The following is a 24,604-nucleotide window of genomic DNA, read 5'->3' on the forward strand; positions in this document are numbered from 1 at the left end:
TGCTGTAACGCCCCAATGGAAGGCCCAAACCACATGGCCTATACTCTAAAAGGACTAGTCAATGATACAATTAGAGCTCCATTGGAACCTTATAAAGAGCAAGAACTTCTCCTTCTAAACTCTTTATCTATTTTAGCCAAACAAAACTTGTATTATCTATTTTTGACGATGGCATTTATAATATCACTTTATCTATTCTTTTTAAGATTGTTCATTCATATGCAGAAGCTGGGATATGAATTTAGATTTACAGGCTCGTCTACAAATTATCAACAACCATAAAGATCTTTCTTAGACAAATGATGCTGAAAAGATATCAAGTACCCTTCATCATCTTTCATACACACAAGACATAAGCAATATAATTGATGGAATTCATCTTCATTCAAAAATTACAAATATAATTAACTCGTAATGTCAAGTTACACTTGAACTCAAAGGCTCAAGCTCAACCACTTTCTTAAGAGAAGTGTACCCTTTTTTTTTTATCATTCGCCTCAGCTTGAGTGTGAGCCAGCATCTCCCATTGGCTCAATCGGCCTCAGAACTCCTTCAACCAATAGTCTAGCCCTTTCCTCTATCAAAAGGCCAAAAAATTCCATCGAGCACACTCCAAATCCACACTTGCTGTAACGCCCCAATGGAAGGCCCAAACCACATGGCCTATACTCTAAAAGGACTAGTCAATGATACAATTAGAGTTCCATTGGAACCTTATAAAGAGCAAGAACTTCTCCTTCCCAAGCAATGTGAGATCTCATACACCACCTACCCTTATCCATATCATATGGGGTATCACAATCTACCCCCCTTAAATTCCCGACGTCCTCGTTGGGCCTGTCCATTATAGGTGACACGGCTCAAGTCCCACATTTCTGGTTGGGATAGGCTCTGATATCATTTGTAACACTCCAATGGAAGGCCCAAACCACATGGCCTATACTCTAAAATGACTAGTCAATGATACAATTGGAGCTCCATTGGAACCTTATAAAGAGCAATAACTTCTCCTTCCCAAGTAATGTGAGATCCCATACACCACCTACTCTTATCCATATCATATGGGGTATCACATTTGCTATCTTCCCTTGATCAATACCTACCAATCCAACGAAAATTTGGAAGGACTCATTCAAACATGCGAGAGAATCTGTAGTACTTGCCATAGATGATGACATATCTTAAAGACATTGGACCAGTGGTTAGATTTGCACCAACATCACCGTTAGGTGTAGAAGACTTAATGCCAGCAGCCAAGCTCCAAAGGTTGTGAACAAGACTAATAGAAGTTGATTTGTCCCCATGAAAGTTAGTCAAAGATTTGAAAATGGGCTTTTCACGTTCTTGGTCCTCCTCGATTGCAATTTTTTCTTCGTTTGTTTTCCCTTTTTTTCTATGACCACTTATTTTTCTTTTACTTTTGTTGAATCCGTAGCTTCTTCCTTCTCTTCTTTTAATTCTACAGAGCCCAAATCTTCACTCATGCTCGTATTAAAAAAGAGATATCCATCTTCATTAACCATTGGAAGTTCCCGATTAGGAATATTATTCTTATTTGCCACCATGATCCGCACCATATCCGTCAACTAATTCAAACGGTCCTTGATCTCCGACTCTCCTCATGAGCATCCACTTGCTATTGCTAGGTCTCTTGTTGTTGTTTAAAATGATTAATGCTTGTAACACACCTGATAGTTAGTGCTTAGATGACTAGAAAATATGAGAGAAAATACAAGAAAATTAATCAAATTCGAGGTTGACCTAGCCTCCAAGAGAATAGAGATAGAGAACAAAATAGAAAAATATGATATTAAGGTTATGGATGCCCATACAATTCCATCATTCTACTACATGTACTCCTTTACTAACCAATAGGTCATTGCCCATCAACTAAAACAACAATTATAACAAAGGCCAAAACACACAGCCAACTCCTCAAATAAAAGGCCGAAAGGTTAAACTGATAGCAAGTAAATGGGCCATGACCCTACTTCAACAAAAGTCCTACAAATAAAGGAGATGATTACTTTGGCCCATAGGTTGAGCCCAACTACTAAACTCCTATTATCCAACCTAAGCCCACTATGAATTTGGTCCCTATTGTCACAGTCATAGACATGTGACACTGTCAACCATCGGGATTGTCTACTCTAGATACCAAATGTTATCAACTTTCTAGATAACTCACTAGAGAAGGGAATAATAGAGAAAAATGGGATGAATAGAAGAACTGATAATTTTATAAATTCAAGAGAAAAGCAAAAAAATGACAATGGGTAGTTCAAGGCACCCTTCCTCTAGAATGTTCCATTGATTAAAAGCTTAAAGATGATCTCTCTACATTATCTCTTTTTTCCTTATACATCTCATACGCCCGGGTGTACATTTACAAGGTAATAAGAGCACTAACATTGGTTTCAAATTATATCTTTCGGAGATTGATTTTGCATATCAAGAAAAATTTCTACATTAGATTATGCATCTTTTAGCCAAATAATAATCAAATATTATTATTTTATTATTTATTTTTTTCTTAAATTATTATTTTTCTTTCGGATTTCTATCTGTTGGTGGAGAGAGAGAGAGAGACCAAAGAGAAAGAAATGTTTCCAGAGAGGGTTTGTTTCTATTGGTATCAAGAGAGAGAGAGTGAGAGAGAGAGGGAATGAGAGAAAAAAATAGTAAAATAAAATTTAAAGAGTAAACAACACATTTTAAATTTGTAGAAACATTGTTTATAGATATACACAATCCAATACAATCAAATTTACAGTCATATTATGCAAATATGTCATGCATATGTAGATACATACCAGTACTAGTGCTCTAACAAACTCATAACAGAAAGCAAGAAATTCTAAAAAAGCCTTAGAAACAAGAAGCTGCCTTACCATCAACAAAACACAGTGTTAAAACATATCGTCTCATTCTCAAAACGGTGTCACTTGGTTCTTACTTGGACTTTGCAGATATTTCATCCCTTCACTTCTACACGAGCAGACTTTCCCACTGTAATTAGGGTTCTTGACATGATACGCCCGATTAATTTATGAATTTAAATAATGGACTGCATCCTCCACCCGAAAATGCAATACCATCGGCTTACCCAATACCCAGTGTTACTTCTCCAACTTCTCAGTTCTCACAAAGGAAAGGACCCATCTGTCCCTCATTTTACCCGTGTAGCCTTGTAATATTAGTACTTTCCTAGAATTTGCCTAAAAAAAAAAATTACTATAAAAAATCAATATATTCCTTTCTTCCTTTTGTCAAAAGAAGAACAAAGAAGAAAATATAATTCGCCGACGTTCTAAAGTAATTTGATAAAAAGAGCACATGAAGTTTGAAACAAAGCCAACTTTAAGCAAATTATGGGTCGACCTACCCAAATCAAAAAGCAAAAAGACTCAGTTGTTGTTGGGCCATTCAAATTAATAAAAAGGATGGCTCTACAGCCCCGGAGCTACCATTATTTATAGGATTTTATTTTTTACTTTTTTACTTTTTTATACATGTATTTTTTAATATTTTAAAATATTTTTAAAAAAAATAAAAAAAATACAGTATTATTAAAAAAATACTTCTTTAATTATTAAATAAAAATAAAAAATCACAACAATAGAATTGAGCAATAAGAATAATATTTTCCTAATAAAAATGTTAATTCAAGTTTCAACATTGGTCGAGAAAGACATGAAATCAACAAAGCAAGTCAATTAAAAAAGCCGAATTTGGGTTAAATAAATATATCCATGCATGGGGGCACTTACCTGAAATCTCATTATTTTTCATAATATGTTGAATTTGATTGATTGCTCTTCTCCGATCTTTACTGTCCAACCTTAGAACGAACATATGTGCATTATTGGAAAGTATAGAAATAAATAATGTGTGCATACTCTTTGTAAACTATAAAATAAAGAAAATAACACGAAATCACATATTAAAATTAGGTGGAGGTGTGTGGTGTAAAATTTCCTTGTAACATTTTTCCATAATGAAAAAGAAGTAGTACTATTAAGACTTTACACCACACAACCGAATACCATCCACATGATATAATTTGATTTGTAAGATTAAGATTTTAAAATTTATCTTCTAAATTAAATTATATCATGTGGATAGTATGCGGTGCAAATACTTTCAAATAAAATTATTATTTTTCAATATTATATAATTTATGGGATGCCTTCAACTATCGCCAATTAATTAAATGTACTATTTTTTCAATTGTTTATGATGTTAAATGATATGTTGTCTTTATTAAAAATAGAAATTGAACAAATTGATTCTAAGAAACGTAATGACATTTGGAAATCTTGGTAATAGGAAAAGATTGAATAATATGTTCATCCATTATTTCATACGTACCAAACTTTATTGTTATTAATAAAAGCACAAGTAGTGAATTCAATAAAGTTATATTTTGGTCAAATTTTAATTAGATTGAATAAAAATTTATTGTAGTAGACTTAACAAAATTACAGTATTTTTAATTTTGATTATTTTCACTGGTCAAATTTGTTGAATCTAAGTTTGTAGCCAAATATTATTTTGGCATAAAAAATTCAATCTCCTACGTGCTATTCGTTTTGTGCGAGTTCACAATTCTAGAAAATTCTTTTTTATGTTAAAAGTACAAAGCATCCAAATCTCAAACTTAACCACAAAAGGCGGTTAGTCTCCATTAGTTATCATTTCAATGATATGGTATTATCTTGTTGGAGTGCTTCAAATTCTGTAATATTATGATTAATTGATGCTAATTTTTTCTTTTAAAATCAAATATCAACGTTAAAAAATTAATGTGTAATTTTTTAATAACGAATAAATATTCAAATCATAATTGAAATTAAAATAAATGAAAACTTTAAAATTAATATTTTAATAGAATATTTATAGATTTGGAGAGTTTGTTATTTGATATTGTTGAAAAATGACTAGTTAAATTTATAAAAATAAATTTTTTAACTAAATTTTGACCAAACTTTATTGAATCTATTATTAATGCTCTAGGATTAAGGCTAGTTAAGATTTGAAGTTGCGTATAGACACGGATAATCTGCATGCGTTATGACTATTCATCCGGATTTTAGTCCAGAAATTCGGATATAGTCAGACCAAAATCTGGATTTCAAATCCGGACCAAAATTCGGATTGGGTTAGCCCGGATCATAACGGATTGGATGAATTCGGTAAAAAATCCGATATTTATTTATTTATTTTTTATTTTATTTTATAGTTTGAATGGAGAGAAAATGTAAAAATAATTCATCAGACAGCTGAAAGCAGAAAACTGGATAGGACTTGTATGGTCGATCAGATCTCTCCGTGTTCATCGATCGGACATATCTTGGGAGGAGCACTCCATGTGTCTCAACGACCCTGTTACAACGTACGCAAACTTCTGCCAGTGTTCGGCAGCGGATCAGAATTTCTGAGTACGAGGCCTCAGTCTCTGACAGGTTTTTAAGCTAAATGTCTATAGTCGGTGAAGTTGCAGTCCTGTCTAAAATTTAATTACAATCTTAATTTTTAATTATAATATTAAGTTTTGATTAAATAAGTTTATATTAAATTAATTATTTTAAAATTAAAATAATAATATAATATTATATATATTTTTATTTTTATTTTTTATAAATACAATTCATATATTTTTTATCATTCAAAAAGAGAGAAGTAATGAAAAAATAAAATATTATTTTTTATTATAAATAGTAATTAGTTATATTTAGAAAATACTTAAGATTTATTGTAATTTAAGTCTTAAATTTTGAACTTTTGATTAATTCAATGTAAAAAATTTTTCTTATATCTCATTAAAATTTAAATTTATATTCGTATTTGACTAGTCTATTCTGAATATTATGAGAGAACGAAAGGACCTTCAACTTTTCTACAAAGCATTTAATTTTTTCTGCTCTTCCATAAATTTCAACCCACGTTTCTCTCGTAACTGTGCTTTTCTACGGAGAGAGCCAATCGTTATTTATTTATGGGAGCTGCTATCGGGACTCAAAATGTGATTATTTTTTTCTATTTTTCGAATTCCATACCGAATCGAGAAGAAATTCAGTCCAGATGAACAGTTTTGACATGCGCACAACTGAAAACATGATGAGAGCACGCCAGACCAGAAAGAAGCGCATGTTTTAAAGTTCAAACATGTACTTTGGCCATATCGTAGCGTTCGCCTCTCGTCTCTATCTCAGAATGTCTCCCATGGAAAAGTGGACCTAGCCAGTAGCCAACACGTATTTGCTCCGTCGATCGAAATTTCTCTGCATATGGGGTTCTTTTTATTTTTATTTATTTTTAAATAACAGAAGAGGAAATGGTCGCTCTCAACCTGTCTATATAAATCCCACATCATCAAGCCTCAAGGTGTTGCCTCACACGTTGCTTCGTTTGCAGCAGTAATACTGCAGTCTGCAACGAAACCCAAAAAATCATGAAGTTCGGAAAGGAATTCGCGGCACAGATGGTCCCTGAATGGCAAGAAGCATACATGGATTATGGGAAGCTCAAAACCTTGTTGAAAGACATCCTACGCTTCAAGCAAAGAAACCGGCCACCGGCCACCCCATCGGCCGGCCTAAAGCGAAAGCTCACACTTTACAGAGCTTTTAGCGGCCTTACACAAAGATACAACCACCACCCCATAAGCCCATCATCCACTACTCGCGATGATGATCATGATATTGAAAGCCAAGCCATTCTCGTAAATTCAGTGAGCCGGGATGGCTCACAAAGCTATCAGACTACGTTTCTCATGTCCTCCGACGAAGGGGGAGAGTACGAGTTGGTTTACTTCAGGAGGCTCGACGATGAATTTAATAAAGTGGAGAAGTTTTACAGGTCTAAGGTGGATGAGGTGATGAAGGAAGCGGATATGTTGAATAAGCAAATGGATGCTTTCATTGCTTTTCGAATAAAAGTGGAGAATCCTCAAGGATGGTTTGATAAATCAGTTGAGATGACTCGTCTTGCTTCAGATGTTGCAGCTTCTGCAGCTGCATTATCGGCTTCAACACCGAGAGGGGCCAGAACAAGTAGTAAGTTTTGTATATATTACGAAGCTATTAATCGGAGGATCTCCCTTTTTTTTAAGAGCATTGCTATTCATAAGCCCATACACCACACATCAAGATTTTTTTATTTTTTTTAAATTTTTTTAAAGTTTTTTTTGGTTTTATTATTTTTAAAATAATTGAATTATTCTACTCATAATCTATATACCACACATTTAGTAAGAGAATAAAATTAAAAAAATTATAAAAAGGATGGTGTGTGGTGTATGAGGTTTAGGAATAGAATTTTTCTTTTTTTTTAAAAAATAAGAATAGATAATGTTAGAAAAAGAGCTTAAGTTACAAAAGAAGATTAAAATTACACATATATATGCAGGAAGAAATGTCATGTCGATGGATGTGATTGAAGAGGTGGGATCGAATAGCCATGGACAATCAGATGATTCGAGTGATCAGGAAAAAGATGAGGAGGAGACCATTGACGTACTTGTCAATCAAAAGGTTCGAGAACAGAGGCCGAACAACATCAGGGCCAGTAGACCAGCTCCTCTGGAAGTACTTAATCGTGTGAAAATAAACAACACCCGGGAGACTCCTCGTTCCACCATTAAGAGCATCCTCCATTATCCTATTCAGACGGAGCTGAATTTCAGCAGGAAAAATCTTAGGAAAGTTGAAGAACAACTTAAGCGGGCTATTATTGAATTTTACCAGAAGCTCCGGCTTCTCAAAAGCTTCGGGTATTATTAGACATATATTGCTAGTTTTATTGAATCGTAGGATTTTCTTGTCTTCTTCTTTTCTTTCCACTAATCATTTTCCATGAATGAGACAGCTTCTTGAATACACTGGCATTTTCGAAGATCATGAAGAAATATGATAAGGTATTTTCCAATCGGGCGTCATTATCATCATGTCTTATGCATATTTTAGCAAAGACGTTACTGGCAAGCTTAGAAGAGGAATAAATAATTATATAAATATTTAATCATCAACTATTATTTTAAAAGTTTGAGATAATACAAAGACATATTTCATTAATCCTTTGTATTTTAACATTTTATACACTTGTATATGAGTCAAACTCTCCTTAATAAGTTGATCTATCATACATGAAATATATTACTGAAATTGGGAAAAAGTACAGTGGAGTCGAGACCATTATACAAGTAATATGTCAAGATGTTTACCAGTAAAGAAATGATTTATACAAATTTCAAATAGACAAGTTTTATATAAACTTTTGTTAAAAGGTAAACCCTATCTAAAAAAAGTGTAAAATTATTATTGGAAACCCATTTTTTTACAAAATGCTTGAAAAAATTACTAACTTCACCCTTAGCCGAAGTGTTGTATTTGGTTATTTAGAAAAACCTCTTTTTGGGAGACGACTAGATTATTAGTGTGCAACTTTAAGAGAAACATAAATTGGAGGGACGTCAATGGTTAGGTCCCATTTGTATATCCAGCAACCTTTTTACTCTTTCTAAGAGTTAAACATTGATATTTTGGTCCTTATATTTATACCCTAACATTGCAGATTACTTCAAGGGATGCATCAAAATCCTACATGAAGATGGTGGATAACTCCTTCCTTGGAAGCTCTGATGAGGTGAGATTTCTATATTCCTAAGCAAAGTACATGAAAGTAGACAATGATCATTCCACCTCGAATGAATCAGACCTAAGGCTATGTTTGGCTGTCAAACTCATCTCAAACTAATTATTAATAGGATTCACTACCTTTTTAACTTCTCGTTAAAGATATCTCAACATACCTCATACATTTAAACACATATCTCAACTTACTTTATACATTTAAATATATATTAATGAAATCTACTAAATATTACTATTCATAGTTCAACTCAGATAATTTAAGTTCAGCTTAGCACCCAAACTCAGTAAGACTTCACTTATGAGAGGATTGCTACTTGCTTTGTCCAGTACTGCTATTTCCTTCTATTCATATATATATAAGCCACTTGTCATTGTAGGTTACCAAGCTTATGGACAGGACTGAAGCTGCATTCATCAAGCATTTCTCCAACTCTAACCGCACTAAAGGCATGAACATCTTAAGACCCACGGCAAAGAGAGAAAGACATAGGACTACATTTTCCATGGGTAAGGTCTTTGATCTAGAATGAATTAAACTTCTTAACAGCGAAGAAATTATGGGGATAAATCTAATGTCCATTTCTTTCCCTTTTGATCTGTTCATTGGAAAACTCTTCAGGATTTTTTGCTGGCTGCACGGCATCTCTGATATTAGCTCTTATTTTAATTATACGCGCTCGTAATCTAATGAATAATAAAGGGGCGACCGAATATATGGAGAACATGTTTCCCCTGTACAGGTAACTTTCATTTCTCTCTAGGATTACATCTCCACTCAACTGATTTTTTAAGAACTGTATAATGCTTCTTCTTCCATGTTGAATTCAAGCGTCAATAATACTAATTAATATGCATGATATTAATTATTTACTTCTTCACATGTGAACCAAACTTCCCATTGATAAGATATTTTTAATTGAGAATGAGCAGATAAATGTACAATTAGTATTAGAACTAAGGATCAATAATACTTTTAATAGCATATCAAAAATTAATGGCAAGGAAAGAGAGAGAAAACATGTGTTAAGGCCCTGTTTGGATTGAGAGATGAGATGAGTTGAGATGATTTGTGAATATTAGTGAGATTTGTGAGTTGAAATTTGTGAATAGTACTCCCAATACATTTGACTTGGCAAGTTTTGTGCTGGCCTATCAACTTGTATAAACTCTTTCCACGTCACAAGACCAGCATATATATACATATATATATATATATATATATATAGGATTCGTTGTGAGCACCTTTAAGCTTTTTTAAAATATAAGATTCAGATGAATATACTCTCAATCCAAGAAAGAGGAAATTTAAAACTTTCTCTAGTTTTCCAATGTTAAACTTCCTTCCTTCCTCGCTCGCAGTTTGTTTGGCTTCATAGTTCTGCACATGTTACTGTATGCTGCCAACATATACTTCTGGAGGCGGTACCGAGTCAACTATTCCTTCATATTCGGCTTCAAGCAAGGAACCGAGTTGGGCTACCAACAAGTTCTCCTCCTCAGCTTTGGTCTTGCAGCACTAGCACTAGCTAGTGTTCTCTTAAACCTTGACATGGAAAGGGACCCAAGAACGAATGATTACAAAGCATTGACAGAACTTCTGCCTCTCAACTTGGTTCTTGTAAGTTTGTATATGTAGAAGTACTTTACCTACTTTTTCTCCATCTAATTCTGAATATATATAGATTACTGAAATTTATCCTCTCTTTCTGATTTGCAGCTTGTAGTTATCATATTATTCATTCCATTCAACATTCTGTACCGTTCAAGTCGTTTCTTCTTCCTCACATGTCTCTTTCACTGTATCTGTGCTCCTTTATACAAGGTATTGTGGTCGACAACTGTTCATGATGTAAGAGATTAATGAAATGGAACTGAGGTGGGTGTTTGTAATAATTAATAAACATTTGTGAATTTCTTTATATGACAGGTCACGCTCCCAGATTTCTTCTTGGCGGATCAGTTTACCAGCCAAGTGCAGGCCTTGAGAAGTTTGGAGTTCTACATATGCTACTACGGTTGGGGAGACTACAAGCGTAGACAAAACACTTGCAAAAAGAGTGACGTATTCAACACTTTCTACTTCATTGTTGCAGTGATTCCGTACTTGTCTCGACTCCTTCAGGTTGCCAACTCACTTTTAGAGAATAATCTAAGCTGTTGAGACAAACAATAGTCTTGAATTCAAAAGATGGGTCCGCGTGCCTTTTGGCATGCACGTGAGACTTCAGCTTTTAAAACAACAGATATTTTAAAGCTCAATTTCTTCTTTTGCCACAATTCATAATGATTATTGTTGCAAGGACTTATTCCCTCATTCTTTTTCAGTGCCTCCGTCGCTTATTTGAAGAGAAAGATGCTATGCAAGGATATAAAGGGCTGAAATATTTTTTGACAATTGTGGCTGTTAGCATGAGAACAGCTTATAGTCTCGACAAGGGATTGGGTTGGAGGACGCTAGCATGGATTTTCTCAGCCATTGCAGCAATTGTCAGTACATATTGTGACCTTGTCTTGGACTGGGGACTCCTGCAACGGAAATCTAAGAACCGATGGCTGAGAGACAAGCTTCTGATCCCTCACAGAAGTGTATATTTTGGAGCAATGGTGAGTAAACGATTTCAACTTGAGAGTTTTCATCAAAGTCTGACACTAAACCATCTTTTTGTAATTTCATGGTAATATATGCATGCAGGTGTTGAATGTCGTCCTCAGGTTTGCTTGGTTGCAAACTGTTTTGGGTTTCAAGGTGTCTTTCTTACATAGAGAATCTTTAATCACCATTGTAGCCTGCCTAGAAATCATTCGTCGTGGGATTTGGAATTTCTTCAGGTAACCAAGATTGTTGGTCATTTTGGAGTAAACTTTCTAACATGTTTATATAAGCTTTAATTTGTTATGGATAAGAAAGGGGGACTACTTGCATGTTGAGAATTTGCCCAAATTTAATATTTTCAATTTCTTGTGATTTACATCACAGGTTGGAGAATGAGCATTTGAACAATGTTGGCAAGTACCGTGCATTCAAGTCTGTTCCCCTACCCTTCAACTATGATGACAATGAAGACAAGGATGAGTAGGAATTAAGGACGGAACTAGCACACTGTAAACATAGAGAGAAAATCAAATTATTTTTATTTTCTCTTCGGTTTTTGTTTTTTGTTTTTCCACAGTCCAGTATATTCCTTGTGAAGGCAGTCCACCATAGTCTCAAATGATGTATTTTTCTTCGATTAAATTCAATTTCATCATCAACGAAATTTAAATGCAAAACAAAAGCAAGGTAGTAGTGATATTGTTTCTTCCACCTTATGAATTCATAAACGATGAAAGCCACAATCAAAAAGGAAAACTCTCCACCTCTCTCTCTCTCTCTCTCTCTCTCTCCTAGAATGAGTTCTCCCCACCTCTTATGAGTCCTTCCCCTCTTTAGTAGTTCTTTGCCGTTACTCTCTCCCCACCTTCCATCCCTTTAAACAAACCAGCCCCCATCCCTGCACCCCTGCCCCTCCCTCCCTATCCGTCCCAGTACCACAAACCAACACAGAAATGTCCTCGGCGCAATCTGATATAGATAGGCTCATTTCACAAGCTGAAGCTTTCTCATGGAATGATCTCTATTTAGAACCAGAAGAAGGTCCAGCAAACCACTTCTCAAACCGCACTCCAGTTGGCAAATTAATTTCCACAAAATCTCTCAACAGACACGCTTTCCATGCTACCCATCAAAGCTGTGTGGAGTTTTGTCAATGGTCTCATGATTGAAGATATAAAAACCAACATGTTTCTGTTTACGTTTCCAAACCAGCAAGACAAGGAAAGGATTCTGGCCCTTGGAACTTCAAAGGATTCCATATGGTCATTAGGCACTGGCCTCCTGAACTAAGCATCAACAAAATTGCATTGAATTATTCTGCTTTCTACATACAAATCCATGGTCTACCCATGGAGATGCTTACAAATAAAAATGCTGAAAGAAGAGGCAAGGTTCTGGGAAATCTCACAGAAGTGGACAAAGCATCCATCTTAGGTGCAACTCTGAGAAGGTTTCTGCGTATTAATGTGGAAATGAACGTTGAACAACCACAGCCAGAAGGGTTTGATCTAGCAAGATCGAGTGGTGAAGTGAGGAAAATACTGATCAAGTACGAGAGCCTATCGAAATTCTGCTATGGTAATAAAAAAGAATATATTGAGAATTTAGTAAGCCATAAAAATTTGGTAATAATATTTGAATGATTTTTTTTGGTAAATAATATTTAGTGATCTTATTTACAACTTTGGTATATAAATTCAAATCTTTTGATATTTAGGATTTTTTTTCAATTAATGTGATTTATCAATTTCAGTATAAAGTTTTACAATTTCAATTTATTTCTAAATTAATTTATATTATTATATATATTATATATAAAAAACATTATATAAAATATTTAACAAATAATTAAAAACATATCTTATATAGAGTCAGTCCGAACCTGTTCCAGCCGGTTTTGTCATTACGGAAACCAGTTCTTGACTGGAACGGTCCAAAACTGGCCGATTTGACCGGAACTTCGGGCCGGTCTAGTTCAGTCCAATTTTCTAATTATTTTTTACACTCCTGTTGTTTATGGTGTACTCGGATCCTGCACACATGCCTTGGTTACTCATGTTAGCTTATTGTTCTGCATAATATAGTCAACAAATTTCCTTTTCGAATAAGCTCAACACAATTGCAGACTCATTCCTAGGACCTTTATTGGGTATTGAAGATTTTAATTCCATCTCAAGTCAACGAAAAAGTTGGAGGAAAACCCTTCGGCTCATCCTCTCAGTCCAATGGATTGCAACTTTTCATGAACCAAAATGGGTTAGCTGATCTAGGCTACCTAGTCCCAAAATTCACCTGGTCTAGCTAGCAAGAGACATGGTCATAGGCACATACATGAGAGGACCGTTGGATGGAGGAATAGCCAACACAATATGGACTTTGCTCTTTCCCAATGGAAAAGTTAGGCATTTACCTATTAACTTCTCAGACCATACCCCCCTCCTCCTTGATACCTCGAGTCCTAGAAAATCTTTTCCTAACTTTAAATTTGAAGGATTTTGGATCAGAGATGCTTCCAGTTTAGATGCGGTAAAAAGAGCTTGGGACATTAGCATCTTGGGTTAGCCGGCTTATGTCTTCACACAGAAACTCAAGAATGTCAAAAAATTTCTCAAAATTTGGAATAGAGATTGTGATGAGGCTTTTATTATTGTTATTTTGATAATTTTACTTATGCTTTATTTATTTTATTTGGATTTGTACTAATGGGCTGAGGTTTTAGCAGACTCTCTCAAGTTTGTTTAGGGTTTTGTGTTTTTTACTTATTTAAATGCTTGTAATGAAATACTGAAGATCAATTTTTTGAGATTAATGAATTGAGCTTGCCACCGTCTTCCATCTTTTTCTCTGTCTTCTTCTTTTTCTATTAACTTTCTAGTTTCTTTCTTCTCTTCCGCTATTTCTTCCTCTTCTAGTGTTTTCTCAATTTTCAGCATACATCATATTTCGTATCAGAGCCAGGTTCTATTGTTTTCTCAAACAGTAGAGTAATTTTTGATCCCCATAATTTTTTTGCTCATCGTTTTCTACAACCCACGAAACCCATCCGAAGAACTCCCTTCGATCCAAACCAAAAACCGTTTCATCTTCTTCTTAGACTATCGAAAACCACCAAACAGTACTGAAACAAGGTCGTGATCTGAGATGAGATAAAAAAAGTAAAAAAAAAAAAAAGATAAGATAAGAGCAGAAACATCCCAACACCTCTGGGCAGCTACCCCTTCCCCCGACGTCTCTCTTTCCTCTCCCTCGATCTCTCCCATCTCTGTCCCTTCCGTCGACATAAATAGTTGATTATTTTGTGGAAATGTGGTCCATTTTTTGTTAGAAAGTTATGTACTTCAGCCATGTTTCTTAATAGCGATCTTTAAGAACCTTGACTAGAGTATTTCAAAGCTATGTTTAGACTACAAGGTGGAAAATGAAAAGTTCCTGTTTGAAAGTTCTCAAATATGGAAAAAGGAAAGGGAGTCACAAAAAAGTACCATTATGCCAATAGAGAAAACGCCACTATATGTTTAGGGACAAATCTTATAAAATCTGGTCAAAAAAAAAAAAAAAAACACATAAAAATAGTCTTAAAAATTAATGTAATTTTACGTGATTCGTTAGATTTATTTTATAATAAAAATAATTTTACAATCTTATAAATTATATAAAATAACGTCATTTATAGGATTTATTTTGTCTAATCAATTGCTAAAGTATTTCTCAATAAAGAAAACAATGAAACAAAAATATGAGGTTGCCCTCAGAGATTGGTAAATAAAAAACAAAAGAAAAATATGTCAGTCAATAATCTTTCATCATCTTCTTGTAGCGTTCCCTGTTGTCAATTGTGACTGCTACCATGGATTTCTACGTAGAAAGTGAAACTTTTATCATACCTCTCTATCTCTCCCATGGAAAACTGGACCCTAGCCACTAGCCAACACGTATTTGCTTCCTCGATTTAAATAAATAACAGGAGGAAATGGACGCTCTCAACCTGTCTCAAACGTTGGTTCGTTTGCAGCAGTAGTACTACAGTCTGCAAAGAAACCCAAAAAACCGTGAAGTTCGGAAAGGAATTCGCGGCACAGACGGTGCCCGAATGGCAAGAAGCATACATGGATTATGGTAAGCTCAAAACCTTGTTGAAAGACATCCTACACTTCAAGCAAAGAAACCGGCCACCCCATCCGGCCGGTGCTTTCTTTTGTTTTTTCTTGCTTTCAATGATCATTTCATTGAAAAAAAATTCTCAAATTCTTTATATTTTCTTGCTTTCTTTTGTTTTTTTCCAAATAGCCATTCACATATAATTGTACAAGGATAGTGATCGAGTTACTACCCTCTTAATTACTACACATTTACTACTTATATATAGTATATTTGAATTTTTTTTAATCATTTTCTTTTAAGTATTTTTTTAACATTCTTAATCATTAATAAAAAAAAATAAAAAAATATACAATTTTATTAACAGTCACTTTCTTAATCATTAAGTAAAATAAAAAATTAAAACAAAATAATAAATAATAAATAACAAATGAGTAGTAGAAAGATATATAGTAATTTTATCATTATGCTTATAGCAATCCTGCTTAGGGCAGCCCAATACCATTTTTTTTTTACTTGTTTTGTGTCTAAAAAGCACTATAGATATTTCGTTGTGATCATTCTTTAAAATAAATTACACTTTTAAAGCTTGAAAATTCTCAAATTTTAAATAATATTTCTGCCATCATTCTTTTACCTCTCCTGTCTAATGAATTTTTGTTATACATCAGCTACTATTTATTTTCATACTTTACACTAACCAATTTTTTTTTATATAAAATGTAGGGTGTAAAATAATAAATAATGAATAATGACTGATGAGAATAATTATTCTTTCCAGTGAGTTAAGCTATTTACACAACTCTGAGTAACATCAACGATGTGCTTAGTTTGTCGCTAAAGAGACAAAACTCTGAGTTCCTCAAAGAAAAATCTGGCACTTTATGTGCGGGTATGCTTCTCTGAGTTCCTCATACACAAGGCTGGAACATCCAAGTAATAGAGACTGCCCTTGTTGCAATGAGAACAACAAGGTCTGCTTCCAATTTCCTTACACCATAGCTCTCAAGTAATAGGAAGATAAAACTTTCATACCAGTACGCAAATGCAGCTATTGAAGGAGGATAACATTGCTGTTAAATCATATGGTGGTGGCTGAAACATATATCTACTTCTCTCCAACTGTAAAGCCATTTAGCTTCTCAATAGCATCGTTTGCAAATTCCTCATACTCAAATTGAACAAAGCCATCCCTTTACTCTTCATGCCAGCAACAACATCCAAAATCTTATTCCAAGGCATGTCCATTTTCCCATATATATTCAGAAACTCATTATAACCTAGGTAATGTATTATATGTAAAAATACACGAAAATACATGCTAGAAATCAGAATCTAAAATAACAATATTGAAAACGAAAATGGTGAAAATATACCTGCTGAAACCATGTTTCCAGAATGCATATAGACAGATCTTCTCCTCTTTGCTCCTCACAAAATATCAGCTATCAATGGGGCAAGCCAATGGACATATGGAGAGGAGGAGGGACCTAGCCTCTTATAAAAGAAAACTAATGGAGTCCACCCATTAAGGACTCAAATTAATATGGGTTTATACAAATTCCATAAACAAGACCCTTGGTTTTCCAGGCCTACATACGTAATTATACCATAATATAAATAGGATATAATCCTATATTACTAAGGTCCAACAAACCCCAAATGATCACTCAACATAGTGGGTTAAAACAAAATATCATTGTGAGCTATATATATATGTCTAACCCGTTTTATAAAATGTGCAATCAAATGAAGCCCATATTTAAAATATTCTAACATTCTCCCACTTGGGCAAACATTGATTGCTATAAAATAAAACTTGTTTTTTTTTTTTAAAAAAAATAAAAATAAAAAATAAAAATGACTCTCGGGTTAGACTACAAAAGTGGCCACACAAATACATAGCTCAAATGATAGCACCTTAGAAAACACGATCCGGTCCAATAAGAATATCAACATCGAACATGGAAATCATTACACCACTTAAACGATGTAAGACCACTCCACAGCTGCAAATGCTAATATCCTTATCGACATGGATCCCCATCCTCCGACCAATGTGGTAGTATGTAGTATGAACTTAGCATCAATGTGATCAAAAGCTGTGCTAATTCATATCAGTCCTCATAATGCTTCAAAATGAAGCCATGTCTCTAAAAGAGACTCATCTTATGTCTTTTGCCCATATATCTCGAGATCATAATGATATTATAATAAAAGACATAAGCCAAATGCATGCTCAAAAACTTAGTGTATGAATAGGGGAGATTTATTATTATTGGAAAGGGGCTGCACCCTAAAACAAATGGGTTACCTACGTACCCTGTAAAGGGATCAAGCCAAAACGTAGTTCTTTTTACATAAGTAACTCCCACTAACCAAAAACATCAAAAGTTTCCACAATACCCATATTAGTAACATGTGTTTTAAAAACTTTAGGAGCGAGTCCCTTAGTCAAAGGATCTGCAATCATCGCCTCTGTATTAACATGCTCTATCTTTGTCTGCCCTTCTTTAACTCTATCTCTGACCACCAAATACTTGATGTCAATGTGCTTGGATCCACTAGAACTTTTATTATTCTTTGAAAAAAATACCGCTGCACTATTATCACAATAAATAGTAATTGGCCTTGAGATGGAATCAACAACTTTCAATTCAGAAATAAAGTTTCTTAACCAAACAGCTTGGACGATAGCTCCATAACACGCCACAAATTCAGCTTGCATAGTAGAAGATGCCACCAGAGTTTGCTTAACACTCTTCCAAGAAATAGCACCCCCAGTTAGCATAAAAACATAACCTGAGGTCGATTTCAAATCATCTTGATGTCCAGCAAAATCAGAATCTGAGTAGCCTACCACCTCAAGGTGATTTGAACGCTGGAATGTGAGCATGTAACCTTCAGTTTTCTTCAAGTATCTCATAACTTTCTTAGCTGCTTTCCTCTTGCCCTGGATTCGACTGAAACCTGCTAAGAACACTAACTGCATAGGCAATATCTGGTCTAGTGCAAACTTGAGCATACATCAAACTCCCCACAGCACTAGCATATGGTATGTTCTTTACAGATTCCCTTTCAAGTTCATTCTTGGGACATTGAGTTTTGTTGAACTTATCACCTTTTATGATTGGTACATCACCAGGTGCACAGTTATGCATTTCAAATCTTTGCAGTACACGACGTATATAAGCCTTCTGAGAAAGCCCCAACAAACCACGAGCTCTATCACGACATATTTCAATGCCAAGTACTAAAGAAGCTTCTCCCAGATCTTTCATCTCAAAATTAGCATATAACATTTTCTTTGTTTCATGAAGTAGTCCCAAGTCACTGCTGGCAAGCAAAATGTCATCTACGTACAGAATAAGAAAAATAAAGTTTCTCCCACTGGTCTTGCGATATATACACTGGTCCACTGCATTTTCAACAAAACCAAGCGAAGTTACAACCTCATCAAACTTCAAATACCACTGTCGAGACGCTTGCTTCAGGCCATATAAGGATTTATTTAACTTACAAACCAAGTTTTTTTTTCCCTTCTCAACAAAACCTTCAGGTTGTCTCATATAAACTTCTTCATAAAGAGCTCCATTCAAAAAAGCTGTCTTTACATCCATCTGATGAAGCTCCAAATCATAGTGCGCCACGAGTGCCAGGATAATTCTAAAAGAATCTTTAGACGAAACTGGTGAAAAAGTTTCATTATAGTCAATGCCTTCCCGCTGAGTGAACCCTTTCGCAACTAATCTTGCCTTCTTTCGTTCAACATTCCCTTTCGAGTCTAATTTACTTTTGAAAATCCATTTGTTGTCAATAGCTTTAGCATCTGGAGGAAGTTCAACAAGTTCCCAGACTCTATTCTTTTCCATAGAATTCATTTCATCTTCCATAGCACTTAACCACTTATCTGACTCAGAACATGTCAAGGCTTGCTTAAAAGTAACAGGATCAACTACATGCCCAATATTAAAATCACTTTCTAACAAATAGACAATGTAATCAATAGGCAATACTGACCTTCTCTCTCTTTGAGATCTTTTGACTTGTGGCTCAGAAAATGACTCTACCATTGTTGGAATTTCTTCTTGTTGTTCAGGTTCTTCACTAACAATCTCAATTGGCGGAGAAACAGCTCTTTCCTGTATAACAGGAACTGGAACAACAACTGGATTAGGATCAGCAAATAACTCCTTCAATACAGAACTCCCACTGACACCAACATCATTTTCCAGAAATTTTGCAGTAATGGACTCAACAATTCTGGTGCCACGATTAGGACAATAGAACTTATATCCTTTTGATCTATCTGGGTATCCAATAAAATAACCAGGAGTAGATTTTGGGTCTAGTTTCTTTTCAAAAGGATTATAAATCCTAACCTCAGCTGGACATCCCCAAACTCTGAAATGAGCCAAACTTGGCTTACGGCCTGTCCACAATTCAAAAGGAGTTTTTGAAACAGCTTTACTGGGAACCCTGTTTAAAATGTACATAGCAGTTTTCAAAGCTTCACCCCATAGATATTTTGGCAAATTTGTTCTGCTCATCATACTCCTAACCATGTCCTTTAGAGTCCGATTTCATCTTTCAGAGACACCATTCTGCTCGGGTGTTCCTGGCATGGTGTATTGAGGCACTATTCCACACCCTTGTAAAAATTTTGCAAAATCGCCCATGTTTTGACCAGACTCATCATACTTCCCATAATACTCGCCGCCTCGGTCAGATCTTACAACTTTAATACTTTTCCCACATTGATTTTCTACTTCCATTTTGAATATCTTAAATTTTTCAAGAGCTAGAGATTTATCATTAATCAGGTAAACATATCCACAGCGTGAGAAATCATCAATGAAAGTTATGAAGTACTTATTCCCACATATGGTAGAAGATAAAGGTCCACTAATGTCGGTATGTATTAATTCCAAAATACCGTCACTCCTAGTAGAACCCTTTCTTGTGGATTTAGTCAGCTTTCCTCTTATACAGTCCACACATGTGTTAAAATCTGAAAAATCAAGAGAAGGAAGTATTTCAACTTTTACCAATCTCTCCATTCTTTCCTTTGAAATATGTCCTAATCTCTTATGCCACAACATAGAAGATGATTCACGGATTAAAGACATTTTCTTCGCTATATTGGTAACATAAGAGACTTCACCAAAAGAAGCCAAAGTCATTCTATATAAACCATCACACAAAAGACCATTTCCAACCAAACGGGAATCATAGAACAATTCAACTTTTCCATTGCCAAACTTAAAAGAAAAACCAGATTCATCAAGTTTTGATATAGAAATCAAATTCCGTCTCATTGACGGTACAAAAACTATGTTCTCCAAAACAAGAGAAAAACCAGACTCCAAAGATAACTTTACTGCTCCTATAAACTCGACCTTCACTTGAACTCCATTCCCAACGCATAAGCTTACTTCATTCTCACTTGGCCTCCGTTTGCTTACGAACCCCTGCAAGGAATTCGCAATATGAATACTTGCACCTGAGTCTATCCACCAAGAATTTAAAGGCACATCTACTAAAGAAGACTCAAAACAAACTAAGACCAATGGGGTACCTGTCGAGTTCTTCTTCTTCTTCTCCAACCAAACTTTAAACTTAAAACAATCATTTTGCCAATGACCCTTCTTCTTGCAAAACTTGCACTGATAATTTTTCTTCACAGTTTCTTTAGGACCACCAGAAGTCTGACTTTCAAACCTTTTACTGTGCTGATTTCGGTGTGACTTATTTCCCTTGTGGAACTTAGACTTATGATTATGAAAAGACCCATTGTTCTGTTGAGGTTGAAAAGCTAATTGCACTGTTTCAACGGTCTCACGACGCATCCTACACTCTTCTTGGGCACATACTACTATCAAATCATTTAAATCCCATTTATCTCGCTGGGCATTGTAGGCTACCTTTAGCTGATTAAACTGGCTAGGAAGACTATTAAGAACATGATAAACCAGAAAAGGCTCAGCAATGGGAATTTTGAGGGCTTCTAGCTTAGAGGATATATGTATCATTTTCATAATATACTCCCTAACTCCATTAGAACCATCATATTTCATACTCATCAGTCTATCCATCAGGTCTCCAGTTTCAGCTTTATCGGATTCAACAAACTTTTGTCCTATGGCACCCAAAAATTGCTTAGCATTATCACTGTCTGGAATAGCTCCCATAATGGAATCTGATATAGAACGCTTGATAATCTTTAGACAAAGTCTGTTTGCCCTATCCCACTCTTGATATTCAGCCACATATTCGGCAGTGCTCTTATCAGTAGGTTTTGAAGGTTGGTCTTCTAGGACAAAATCCAATCCCAAAAGACCAAGAGCAATTTCTACGTCTCGTTTCCATCTCACATAATTATTCCCAGTCAAAGTTTCAATAGCAGATAATTGACTTGAAATAGAGGAGGTACTCAAAACTGTGGAAACATGAAATAATACATTTTATTTAATTATCATACAAACAGATAGCATGCAGTCAATAGATGATATCAAATCTTTCTAATTAATATGAGCTATTAATTAGACAATACATAATTAAGCTCGGAACCATATGAGCTTCATTACAGTAAGAGCCTTGATGCATCATTGTAAAGTCACCTTTGGGCTAACTAAACAACATGCTATAAGGTACTCTTAAAACATATCACAAAACTAATTAATAAAATCACATCAGTTTCAAAATACCATCACCTTTAAGCAGAAGGAAATTTCTAGACTAATGTAATCTCATTAATTAATTCACACAATTTTCTAAAATGTCACACACAATAACACCTTTGGGCAAGATATTATGTGCAATAAATTAGAAAACAAAGATATCCCTTTTTAAATATCAATGAGTGTGCCACTTTGGCGGCTACCACCCACAAATATTTCAAAAATTTTATTTAAAGGAATAATAAGGATAATCTAAATGCCCATAAATTACAATCACAAAATGATAATAATAATCATCAACTTGATACAATCACAATTAGAATTCAAATGTGATTGTGATACTAAAACAGTGTGAATAGATCAAACATATAAGACAACAAATATGTCTAAAATTAAATATGAATTTGGAATGCATATATATACAAAATACTTATAACAAGTCACAAAATTAACATGCATCCAAAACATGTTGAGAGAGAGAGTACACATATGCACAGATCATATAAGGTACTGACTATTCACCACAAAAAATATTATAATATTCAGTACACTGTAGCCCACAGAAAAATGTGTAAATAACATTCAAAAATATAAAACAGTGTCTTATGATGTTACAAAAATTTTTCAAAAAATATATATAACTTTAATAGGGCGAGTACATAAATACTGGAAAAAGAAAACCAGAAAAAACACTTTTTACTGTGCCGCACGCGCCACCTGCTGCGCGTGGGCAACATTCTGGCTGGAGGTGAATTCATCTTCAACCTCCAGCCGGGTCAGCAAACGGGTCGCGGGTCTGAAAACCGGGTCTACGGGTTTTAAACGGATTTTTCTCAATTTCTTGCAATTCTTGGATCAAAAACTAAAATTAATTTAGGGGAAACAATATATAGTGCCCGAAAAACACATATATGGTGTTTTAAAACAATGGGTATCAATATTTAAGGAAGATTAGTCAAATTTCGAAATGGGTATTAACCCTAGTTTTGTAAAAACTCAAAACCGAAACACATTATCGATTAAACACATCTAAAACAAGTAAATATCATTCCAAAAACCGATCTTGATATGAGTTTGATCAATCGATTGTGTAATACGATTTTCTTGCCCAAAAATGGTTCCGAAAATTAAAACAAAAATGTAAATGGTGAAACCATAACAGTAAAGTTGCGGAAACAATTAAGAGAAAATAGAAACCCAACCAGATTGAAGATTTACAGCAAATAAATCCTACACATTTCATTTTGAGCGATCGATTTGCATAAATAAAATAAAATCAAAAACAGAACAACAAAAATGCATCATCGCATTCTTAACCAGAGATTCTAATCCTAGCATGGTGTCTCTGATACCATATGTAAAAATACACGAAAATACATGCTAGAAATCAGAATCTAAAATAGCAATATTGAAAACGAAAATGGTGAAAATATACCTGCTGAAGCCATGTTTCCAGAATGCATATAGACAGATCTTCTCCTCCTTGCTCCTCACAAAATATCAGCTATCAATGGGGCAAGCCAATGGACATATGGAGAGGAGGAGGGACCTAGCCTCTTATAAAAGAAAACTAATGGAGTCCACCCATTAAGGACTCAAATTAATATGAGTCTATACAAATTCCATAAACAAGACCCTTGGTTTTCCAGGCCTACATACGTAATTATACCACAATATAAATAGGATATAATCCTATATTACTAAGATGCAACAAACCCCAAATGATCACTCAACATAGTGGGTTAAAACAAAATATCATTGTGAGCTATATATATATGTCTAACCCGTTTTATAAAATGTGCAATCAAATGAAGCCCATATTTAAAATATTCTAACAACCACACACCTTATCGATTCATGCTGAAAAATGTTCGAGGGTTGGATCACGAACAAGCTTTCCGCCATTCTATGGATACAAGCAATGCCTCTTGCTGCACCTATTTCTCTTCTTAGTCGAGCATCCCAATCTGAAGGGGTCATATCCTCTCCTCTTTTACCGTGTAACAAGGCTGAGACACTTCCTTGATCCTGAATTGGCGACAATAAAGGACTGACAACTAGGGCAATCCCATCATGAAAAATAGCTGGAAGCTGGTAACATAGGCTTTTGCCACCACCTGCAACCATAATCAATAGAACATCTTGAATCTTAACACCTACATGAAGCAACTCCTTGAGTATCAACTGGGTTTCCATTCCCAGGTAGTAGATGGTTGACCCCATCCTACTTTGATAAAACATGGTGCCTTGCCATCTTCACACAACAACCCTTTTCTCCATACTTTATCTGCCTTCTCCAAGATATAGAATATGCTCCATGCTCCTATATTTATTTTGTTTTTCTCTTTTCATTTTTTGGCATCTAGCAGTATCACTCTAACAGCAATCATTACTCGCTTGTAAAGATCAATGTTCAGCTCAAATATATCTTCGATCCACCACTCCTTTGGAACAGACTCCATTTTCTTTGGGAACTTCGCTCCCTCCACAACAATTCTATCTGGCTCAGGCGCTCTCTGGCGCATTTCCTCAAACAGCCCGTGCCCATTCCCTCTAGCAATGTTTGTCACACCAGCATC

The 24,604-nt window shown here is 34.8% G+C and overlaps 2 protein-coding genes across 2 annotated transcripts; one reads left to right on the forward strand and one right to left on the reverse strand.

Moving 5' to 3' along the window:
* The first annotated feature begins 6,042 nt into the window (after positions 1-6,042).
* Positions 6,043-11,940, forward strand: LOC109000379 (phosphate transporter PHO1 homolog 3-like). Its single transcript, XM_035695521.1, has 12 exons — positions 6,043-7,058; positions 7,411-7,774; positions 7,870-7,918; positions 8,575-8,646; positions 9,032-9,161; positions 9,274-9,394; positions 10,014-10,272; positions 10,372-10,476; positions 10,582-10,776; positions 10,980-11,258; positions 11,347-11,483; positions 11,632-11,940. Exons 1-12 carry the CDS (start codon positions 6,455-6,457, stop codon positions 11,729-11,731), a joined length of 2,415 nt encoding a protein of 804 aa, XP_035551414.1. The 5' UTR covers positions 6,043-6,454; the 3' UTR covers positions 11,732-11,940.
* A 9,331-nt stretch (positions 11,941-21,271) lies between these two features.
* LOC118349898 lies at positions 21,272-23,564 on the reverse strand. The gene is made up of 3 exons (XM_035695845.1): positions 23,461-23,564; positions 21,410-21,784; positions 21,272-21,297 (listed from the first exon to the last, which is right to left on the reverse strand). The coding sequence occupies exons 1-3, from the start codon at positions 23,486-23,488 to the stop codon at positions 21,272-21,274; spliced, it is 429 nt and encodes a 142-aa protein (XP_035551738.1). The 5' UTR covers positions 23,489-23,564.
* Between the last annotated feature and the right edge of the window lie 1,040 nt (positions 23,565-24,604).

The sequence above is a fragment of the Juglans regia genome, chromosome 11, assembly GCF_001411555.2.
Source record: "Juglans regia cultivar Chandler chromosome 11, Walnut 2.0, whole genome shotgun sequence".
NCBI lineage: Eukaryota > Viridiplantae > Streptophyta > Magnoliopsida > Fagales > Juglandaceae > Juglans > Juglans regia.

Coding starts and splice junctions, on each gene's coding strand:
- LOC109000379 (XM_035695521.1), top strand. CDS start 6,455: ATGAAGTTCGGAAAGGAATTCGCGGCACAGATGGTCCCTGAATGGCAA. Junction 7,919..8,574: donor TCATGAAGAAATATGATAAG/GTATTTTCCAAT, acceptor CTAACATTGCAG/ATTACTTCAAGGGATGCATC. Junction 9,395..10,013: donor AACATGTTTCCCCTGTACAG/GTAACTTTCATT, acceptor CCTCGCTCGCAG/TTTGTTTGGCTTCATAGTTC.
- LOC118349898 (XM_035695845.1), bottom strand. CDS start 23,488: ATGCATTCTGGAAACATGGCTTCAGCAG. Junction 21,785..23,460: donor TGGAAACATGGCTTCAGCAG/GTATATTTTCAC, acceptor ATGTTTCCACAG/TTTTGAGTACCTCCTCTATT. Junction 21,298..21,409: donor GATGAGTATGAAATATGATG/GTTCTAATGGAG, acceptor TGTTCTTAATAG/TCTTCCTAGCCAGTTTAATC.